The sequence below is a fragment of the Rhyacophila brunnea genome, unplaced genomic scaffold (genome assembly GCF_057557595.1).
Source record: "Rhyacophila brunnea isolate RB1 unplaced genomic scaffold, BYU_Rbru_1.0 scaffold_1, whole genome shotgun sequence".
Classification (NCBI taxonomy): domain Eukaryota; kingdom Metazoa; phylum Arthropoda; class Insecta; order Trichoptera; family Rhyacophilidae; genus Rhyacophila; species Rhyacophila brunnea.
Window position 1 is genome coordinate 21,049,832 of NW_028232751.1, and position 9,614 is coordinate 21,059,445.

The 9,614-nt window shown below is 33.8% G+C and overlaps 1 protein-coding gene across 5 annotated transcripts in view; it reads right to left on the minus strand.

Moving 5' to 3' along the window:
* LOC147079578 (uncharacterized) overlaps window positions 1-7,404 on the minus strand; it is a 144,107-nt gene extending 136,703 nt beyond the window's left edge. The window contains exons 1-2 of one of the 5 annotated variants that reach the window (XM_085942122.1): window positions 7,224-7,404; window positions 4,382-4,669 (exon numbers count right to left, since the gene is read on the minus strand). In XM_085942122.1, coding sequence (XP_085798248.1) covers window positions 4,382-4,512 — 131 coding nt within the window. In that variant the 5' untranslated portion in view covers window positions 4,513-4,669; window positions 7,224-7,404. Of the gene's footprint in view, window positions 1-4,381; window positions 4,736-7,064 lie in introns of all 5 variants that reach the window. The other 4 variants (XM_085942099.1, XM_085942106.1, XM_085942114.1 and 1 more) reach the window with 4 other exon arrangements.
* Window positions 7,405-9,614: the final 2,210 nt, after the last annotated feature.

The window sequence follows — 9,614 nt, forward strand, 5'->3', positions numbered from 1 at the left end:
AAGTTGAGTATCATTGTTTTAGACTATCAAAGATCTTTGACAAATTTCTTTTCTCAAGAATATGTGATTAAAACGTTTAGAGTGTACCTAATAGTTTATATTTTATAAAACATGATTTTTTATAAAGGTAATAAATAGCAAGTCTTACATACCCTACCAGCCTAATGGAATATCTACTCCTACTCTGCGAATCTCATATTATAGTTTTACAAGTAAATCGTGTTTATTAGTAAAGTTACATACTTACTAATAATGAGTGTAAGACGTGGTACCTACCTGTAATATTATTTTCGAAGATACACGCAGATAAGGTAAAATTGCCCCTTTCTATATCCCATTCTCCCTCATCGTACATATTTTTTCGATTGTTTGACGGAGACTTTAGTACCTACCTATATATTATAATAATATAAAGTATATACATAGTTATGTGGGTAATAGCAGTAGTTTGATTATTGAAAAAAAAACGACCGTTCTAATAAATAATTTCTGCTAACGAGAAGCGAGAACATAAAAAGGTTATCGTTATGTCCTATCATATCACAAAGTTGATTGATAAATGCAAAAACAAAATGAGTGGGTTAGGTCAGCGATTGACAACATGGCGGCCGCGAAGAATATTTGACGCGCCCTGACAGTAGTATTTCCAATTATTCTCCTGGACAAGAATATAGGACAGTACGAAAATATACCTATAAGAAAATAAATTATTTGATATGAAAAAAATCATTTTGTGTCAATATACACTTGGAAAGGTTGCATGATCGACACTACGTATTTTTATGAATTTTTAAGATTTTAATCAGTCCACAAAACGTATGTATGTGAATTTACATTTGAACATATATTGATATTGCGCTTTACATGGGGAAAAGGTTGCGATTTTCTGTGCTGGCCAACGAATAACATCTATGTGTGTACAAAATAGAACAATTTCCGCATATGATTATATTTATGTATCATAACTTCATAACATTAATCAGCAATATGTAAGACATATTTTTGCGACATTACAATAAAATATAAAAATGTTATTCGAGAGTCTTGCATAAACACATGTCATTCACACCAGTGATCTATCTCCATAATAGAGTAACGTGATAATTATTTTAACCAGTAAGCATGTGTGCTCCTTTTGGTTTAATTTTACTTCATTGAAAATTAAATATATATTATTAATTGACACAAGACTTGTAAGTTTTATTTTGAGTACCATAGGTATTTAGATGATGGGTCAGGACGAAAATAGTCGCAATTACTACCAGAACTAACACGAAGTTATGTAAAAGTTTCTTGAAACAAAAAATGTCATCACAGTAAAATCATAAATATTATTTTGAACAGACAGAAAATATCCATACATCTTACATGACGTTGGCAAAAAGGTGCGTGTTAACTCGCTCAAGGCTTGATGGTACATACAACCTTTGGTTAGCGAGTTGGGTGCACATAACTTCTATGTGTATAAAAACAAATATAGAGTTAAAAAAGTTTTTCACAAGAATGTGTTTTTGAGTGGTCAAATTTGTTTGTATATGAACAATCTCAATTAGATGGTTTTTATGTAGTGAAAGCAGATTTCATGTTTTTTTTTATAATCATATTACTTGACTTGCATAATAGGGTGTTCACCGATGAAACACACATGTAAATGTATTGTAATGTACCTACTAATAAATATAATGTTATTCATAATTTATCAATTTTCCCTAATATGTAATAAATTTTGACACGCCAGCAATTACATTTTTCTTGCGCGAAAGCATACTAAGGTTAACCACTACTGTGGGTCTATTCTATACTTATCGAACACTAAATTGATAAATAGTATCAAACTTAGGGTAGGTTTGTATCAAAATATTAGCACTTATTGTAACAATTACACGAAGCCGGTTTTTATTGTTGCAATAAGTGCGATATTTTAACAGCAGCAAGATAGGTGCTGTTAAAATATAGCACTTATTGCAACAATAAAAACCGGCTTCATGTAATTGTTACAATAAGTGCTAATATTTTGATACAAACCTACCCTAAGTTTGATAATATTTTTCACTTTATCACTTTAGCGGTCGATAAGCATAGAATAGACCCACTGGTATACAATATATTACAATGTTAAATTTTAAATACTTATAGAAATCTTATGTACTTATAAAAAATGTAGGTAACAATTATAGGCCAAGCCAGGCGAGATTTTGTGAAAATCAAAATATGGAGCTGGACCGCCCCGCGAATGATTTATAGATGTCAGATCTTTTGTTGTTTGGTGTATAGATCCAACATCTAAGTGGGCTCGCACATCAGAACTCGCCTCATGCGTCGCATGTCGAATTCGTCGATGTGACGTCATCGTAAACCAAGAAACAAACGTTATCAGATGGAGCTTCGCAGACTGGCCGATGCAACTGCGACGCTTGAAAAAAATATGTTGCTATCGCAGGCGTCGAGTTGCATTGGGCCTATTATTTGCGCAGAAGGTTGCGTCGTGTGTGTGATGTTATATGTTCGGGATACCATAGCCATGAGACACAGGGAGTATTTTCTTGGGTTTATATTGTGGCACTACATTTTAGATTAAGATTGTACACAGCATTAAAGGAAACTGTCAAATTGATATTAAAGTTTGTTACGTAAGATTTACATTATGATTTTAATTGTATTGGAAATCACACGGAGTTGCGTGTGTGTTTGACTGTACAGTTCGAGGCCGAAAATGCAACTGAATTATTGACTGTCGTTTCCGCTTAGTATAATTATCTATATCTACTCTATGTTACACAAATGAACATAGGCAATAATACTTCGGTTTGTAGTTTGTTTGAGTTGGGTTTCGATTCGTACCTTTTTTGTATAAATAAAGAGGTAGATTAGTTCCCGCCTAATTTTAGCTCTCTCGGGTGCCGACCACAAGTCAAATCTTGACTAGCATAAAAATGGCGGCAGATAGGTTTTTTGGCAATATGGTGACAGCGTTGCCAACTTGGCGTCTTTCTTGTCAAATCTAGCATTTTTCGATAAGCACCTAGCTTGCAAAAAATGCATTATGGGGTTTTTATTAGCATTTTTTGATGCCTTCAATAACTTTAAATGTGCTGAAGATAGTTTATGTTTAGTTCATTCACATATTTCATGAAGGTAGGTCGGTACTTATAAAAAAAACATAACAATGAATCAATAGGAGCATTCTTGGCGTTGTAGTGATATTATATTGCCATATTGGTATCAGATATTATAATTTAATTTGTGCATAGGCTGTGGCATCGGATTGACGATTATCCGGGATTCCAGTCTCTGGTATTATCGTAGGACGTAGGTTGTTTTATCAATTTTGAAATGAGTTCTGGGAAAATGTGGTGTGATTTTACACGTAAAAGTACCCATTTTTCAGTTTTTTTTTCGATCAGCAAAAATAGTAGGTATTGAAATTTTATTTTCTCAAAATCTAACGTTTTTCCTGCCAAATAATTTGTTTTCGTACCCCGTTTGGCATGTTTTATCAACGATAGTTGGCAACGCTGATGGCGACCCATTACGTGTGCTGGGTACACTGGAATTGGCAACTCGGTTCTCGGGAACTCGGTTCAACTCACAAAGTCGGAAAAGACGATAAAAAAAGCTGTGGTTAGCGAAAAAACAATTTAAGTTAAAATAAACTATGATAATTTAATAAATATTTTCCGAGGTTGTCAATTTTCTTTTGTGTGTACACACGGATTTACGAGGATTTAGTTGGTTAAGCAAGCTATCCCTTAGAATCCAAATTAAAAATAATTTTAAAAGTTATATTCAGTGCTCGAAATGGAAAATTTTACGAACCGGAGCGCCAAGTAATTTTCAGAAAATATTAACATAGTTATGCGATTTTATGTATATTTTATAAAAATGAGTATGTTATACGGCATATTTAGCTCAGATTGTCAAATTATTTTTCCAAGAGACGGGGCGATAATTTTGGGGATTTCATGAACCGGAACGGTGATCCGGTGTGTTCCGGTCGATTTCGAGCCCTGGTTATGTTGTCAAGTATATGAATATAATATTATGTATATATATAGAATATGATGTATAATATACACAAGAAATAAAATATCCCTACCTACTGCACATGTTATAGGAAAAGACTGTTTGTTGTTGGGTCATTTTCTCAAAGGGCAATTGCTATTTTAACAGTGACATTTTCATATAGGTAGGAGTGCTTAGTTTTCGAAACCATTATAATGTAGTTGTACCACGTAAATTCCAGTTCAATTAATCAGCCAATTCAATAGTATTTAGCCAATAACTATAATTATTATTATAACTAGGTAGATAGTTAATAAATATATTGCTGTCTGAAGTAATTGTGAAGAAGAATTTATTAAGACAATAATTGTTAGCTTACCGTGAGACCGCAGCGATCATCATTTCGTGGGCATGCATGGAGTGGCCTATTGAGGTCATGGGGTTCTCCATGGTGCACATCCCGGGTGGGCCCTGGTGACCGTGAGGGTTCTTATACCACGGTCCTAACATCTTGGAATTTGATTTTGAAGTCGACCGGATATATAATTGCGTTCACATTTCCAATAAAGTACCGCCACCAAGTATTGATGCACATTCAACAAAAAGTAATTGTTTATTTGTTCGTTATTCCATTAATGTATATTTAAAACACTGGCTAGAATAATACCTACTCCAAAATTATAAAAAAAAAGTATTCAATGTCGGTTTTATCTAAACGGGTTTGTTGATAGACCTTTAAAACATTTAGGAATTTTACAAAATGACAGTAACATTATATAATTTGACCGATCTATGCTCAGTTTATTTGTTGTTTTGGAGGTATGATATTATAAGATAATTATGCAATTATTACATTCAACCACGGAGAGATAGACGAAAAAAGCAAAACAAGCAATCAAAAAATTATGAGTCGCTCGAAATTTGTTTTGTACAATAGTTTTATTCTCAGCCATTCATTTGCCATTCGTTCGAGTGAGCTACAAACTCGCGGTGACCTTCACACCCGAAACAATGTTCGTAATGAATTAAGCTTAAGGGGGTACACCTCTTTTACTCGCTCAGTTCGCTGTCTTGACGAAAACGAAATTACCCCCAAGTTATCAGTAAGTATTTATTTTATGTTAAATAAATATTTATTATTCATTATATTTTCCCATAACGCAAGAACTAATTTACAAAAATATATTATTTGTTATTGTGTTGTAGGTAACTATATTTTATGCAAAACAATATACGATACTTAGTCGATCCGAGTTAAAACACAATCGGCTGCCTTCCTAATTATTTTGTCATATTCGTCCACAAATTAATTAATGTGTAGTATTCATACATATCTCGTAAACTTGTTATTTAATTCGAAACCATTTTTTTTACGTTACTGCAACATCTTAAAACCGGTGTGACATTATCCCGTTTATTTGAAAAGATTATAAATTTTAAATATTCATTTGAGATCTGTACTAGTATATTATTTGAATTGTTATTAGTGATCCGAGTTTCGTCTTGCGGTGTACACAGTGTAGGTAGACAGTGTACACTCACCGGTGGCAAATATACAACTGACGAGGAATACATGTACTCTCAACTTATATACCAAGGGCTCAGACACACGACATTGCAGTTGGCATTGCGTCGACGCAGCTTACTTGATTCTAATTGGATGCATTTGAAATCAAGTAAAACCTGCGTCGACGCGTGTAAACTGAAGTGTCATGTGTCCGAGCCCTAAGTTAGCACATACTTATATTCATCATCACTCATCAGTAGGGATTCCAATCCCGGGATCCCGAACTATTTTCGATACCTATGAATCCCGGGATTGATAAACATAATCCCGAAACTTTCGGGATTGATTTTGTTATCAATTTTAATGGAGAATACAATAAAAACGAAAATATAACAGAAACAATACTTTTACATATGACTACATTAGACCTAAACTGAGTTTGAATGAATTTTGATTTATTACCCATGTGTTGCCAATTAATTTTATTTTTTCACATACATTAATGAAAATGAGAAATATTGGAAAAACAATGCTTCGCACAATATAAACAATGACTTAAATAGTATAAATTATACTAGATTTATTTTTGACCGATTTTATCAACGCTATTTGTATATATAAAAATTATATATTATTAATTATTTAAAAAAGTGCCAATCCCGGGATCCCGGGATCGTCATATTGTAATCCCGAAATCCCGGGATCAAGATTTTGGCTCGGGATTGGATTCCCTACTTATCAGTATGTTTTATTCAAGACAGCAAAGAATGTACCACCTTAAGCGTAATGCACACAATACAATGTACCTATTACGTATTACGTCGTGTCCATGACAGTGTTAGCGTGTACTGTGTGCGGTTTACGGGCACCTGCTCCGGGAAATATCGGAATGTCATAATTAGAAAATTATCAATTATATATTACACTCATCGGAAACGTTACTTTACTGTACCTACACAGACGAAATCATTTTTCTTTCATCTGCGCCAAGTGACTTTTCAATTTCGTCACTTAAATGAAATCAAAATGTTGGTTATCAACATTAGACGTCTCTGACACCCACGTGGGTTACAACATTTTAATCACAATAGTAGTTCGTTAGTAACAACGAAAATACGCGTACGATTGACAAGTTTATACCTAGTTACTTCCGATATTGTATTCTATGAATCCTATTACATTTTTTTTTACAAATTTGGCACTCAATCAGTTTATATTATGATAACTAAGGCGGCGTCAGAGTATTTTCTTTAATAATATTTGACGACCGACCAAAATAGTTATCTCGACATAATTAGCTATGCGAGAGTTTTAATTCAGCAACAAATATACTTTCAAAAGGAAAATTCCATGACGAAAATAAAAGACAACTTTTTTATTGATGGATTCACCAGTACTAAAAAAAACAAACATTGAATAAACGTCTTGTATAAGTAACTAACTATAAATTATATATATATATTTTTTGGATTGAGCTTAGAATAGTAATATATTATTAATATTCGTATACGCTATGGTTAATGGAACCGACTTGATTATTATTTTGTTCGCAAACCTTGATAAAAATAAAATAAAAACAACACTGGCACTAGGCATTTGAAAACACGCACACAATCATCGACCAGAAGAAGCAAACTGACCTATGGAATCCCGACAGTATCAAAATTAATGAACACATAATTTTGACTGAAAGCGATTAGAGACACTGGTTCACCTTTCTCACGAAATATTAATCTACCGAATAAATAAACTCGAGCGCGGTGATCCGCCGGCCGCCATGGAGTCAGCGGCTCGACATATTGAGTTAGGTTATGTTGCACGCGTCGCGATTGTGCGTATTCGGGGAACCGGCAACCGCTAGCAGATTACGACCGCGCCGAACGCCGGTGTCGAATGTTTCCAATTCGAAAAGTCGTGCGCCTCTCTGCCTATCAGCTTCCCCGCACAGACAAATTGCACCCTACCCGACCGCGCACGAGCGTTACCGTCGCCGCCGCCGCCCCCCAAAACGCTAGCGAATTAGTTTTGTTTTGAATTTCGCGCGTATTTTTCTGCAGGCCCGGCGTCGGTATTAGGCGGACTGCTCTTCATGCGAAAGTAAAGCGCGAATTATATTATGGTGCATGTCGGTGACTATCACGCGACGTCACAGTAAGGCTGCAGACACACAGCATTGCAGTTGACGTGCGTCCACGCAGGTCTTATTTGATTCCAATTAAATCCGATTAGAATCACTAATTAGATAAAACAAATCTAACTGGTGATTCCAATCGGATGCAAATGGAATCAAATAAGACCCTGCGTCGACGCACGTCTACTGCAATGCCGTGTGTCTACGGCCTAAGCTTCCGCTACGGGAAAACGTGTGTAATGTCGTATTTCTTGATGTTTAAAACGTTATCAGACTGATGTTCTCATCCCGTAGCATATGTTGAACCTTTAAGCGTTTAAACGAACATTCTCAGTTAGCAAAATTTGCCGAAATCACCAAAACAACAATGAGGTTACCTCACGTTGAACTGCACTGCATCGAGACTCAATTAACGTTTTAATCATCTTCTACATGCCTACACTTTTCGACTGTCATGTCAAAATCACGTTTTTTTTTTGTTTTAGCGGTTGGCACTATGTATTTTCTATAATAATGTTGTGTATTATCTATTCTCTTCAGGTTGCGTTCTGTTCAAATTATTATCTATGAATATAATATCGCAAATAATTTTAACGTACGCACACGTCGAAACTGTTAAAATTATTAAATAATTAGAGTTGGCACTATCCATCATTGAATTTACAGAAACCGTATACTAAATTTGTCGCCGTGACAGCGTGATTGTCCGCGATATGCACCATAATGTATTTCGCGCTTAAGTGCCACAGAGCCAGTGTCTAAAAAAATAGCAATCGAGTTTTAATTTTCTAATGAACTCATGACCTGCCTACTCATACGAGATGTCACTGAAGTTAACATTGTAGAATGATAGTAGTTATGTATACCTATATATATATATATATTATGTAGACAAGTATTATTAAAAAAACAAAAACATCAATTTATGAGAAATACGCATTTTCTTATCAAGATTCTGTTATAATCTCATAATAATTTTATGAACGGTTTAAATAACTGTTTTTAAAAATTTACTCACGAATTCGTTGCTTCATCCAAAGAAAATTGCTAATTATTATAAATAGTTAATTATTAGATATTTTTCAAATCTGATTTTTTCTAGTTGGTATACCTATCTAGAGTTGGGTTTCGGGAATTTCTATAATAAGAAATAAGGAAATAACGGGAATTCTCGAGATTTTCCATCCTGAATCTCCGGAATTGAAATTTTTAACATTTCGGGAAATCTCGGATCTCGAGAATCTTTTCTCGGGATTCGGGATTTCTTTATTAGGTATCAAATATTAATTGAAAAAAAACGATTTTCTATATGAAAAAAGTGGACAGAAAACACAAAACGTTCAAAAACTGATAGGGACATTTAAAACAATTAAGCTAACTTCGACTCAAAATTTTCAATCAAATCAAAATCAGGGAATTTTGTGACTCAAAAGCGTACGCGATTGTCAGACACAGCGATTGACAGTCTGTGTTTTTTGAAATTCTATTTTAATAAGTAATGTTTTTAATTATTTTTGTTTTCCTACTTCTATTATGTTTCTCTTCTTACATAAATAAAAAAATATATATTTTTTGGAATTTGTCTGTTTTTACACTGATTTTAGGATTTTTACAGGTTTTTTGTAAAATTTCCCGATATCTCGAGGATTCTCGAGAATTCTTTTCTGGAAATCCCGAATCTCGAGATTGAGATTTTCTCGGGAAATACCCAACTCTAGGTATATCTGAGGTGTGTTCAATATATATGGAATGTTACATTCTCAAATCTTGTGAATTATTCGTTGAATAAAAGAAATGGTTTATTATATTATAAGTACCTATTCATTTATAAGTACAGTCACTAGCCGCTTCATAAGACGCACAAAACTATTTTCTAAAAACTTATTTAAAACCTATTTAGAGAGAAATAAGTCTTTGAAATATTTATTGTTACTTTATTTGATAATTTATTTATAAAAAATATTTTTTTGCGTA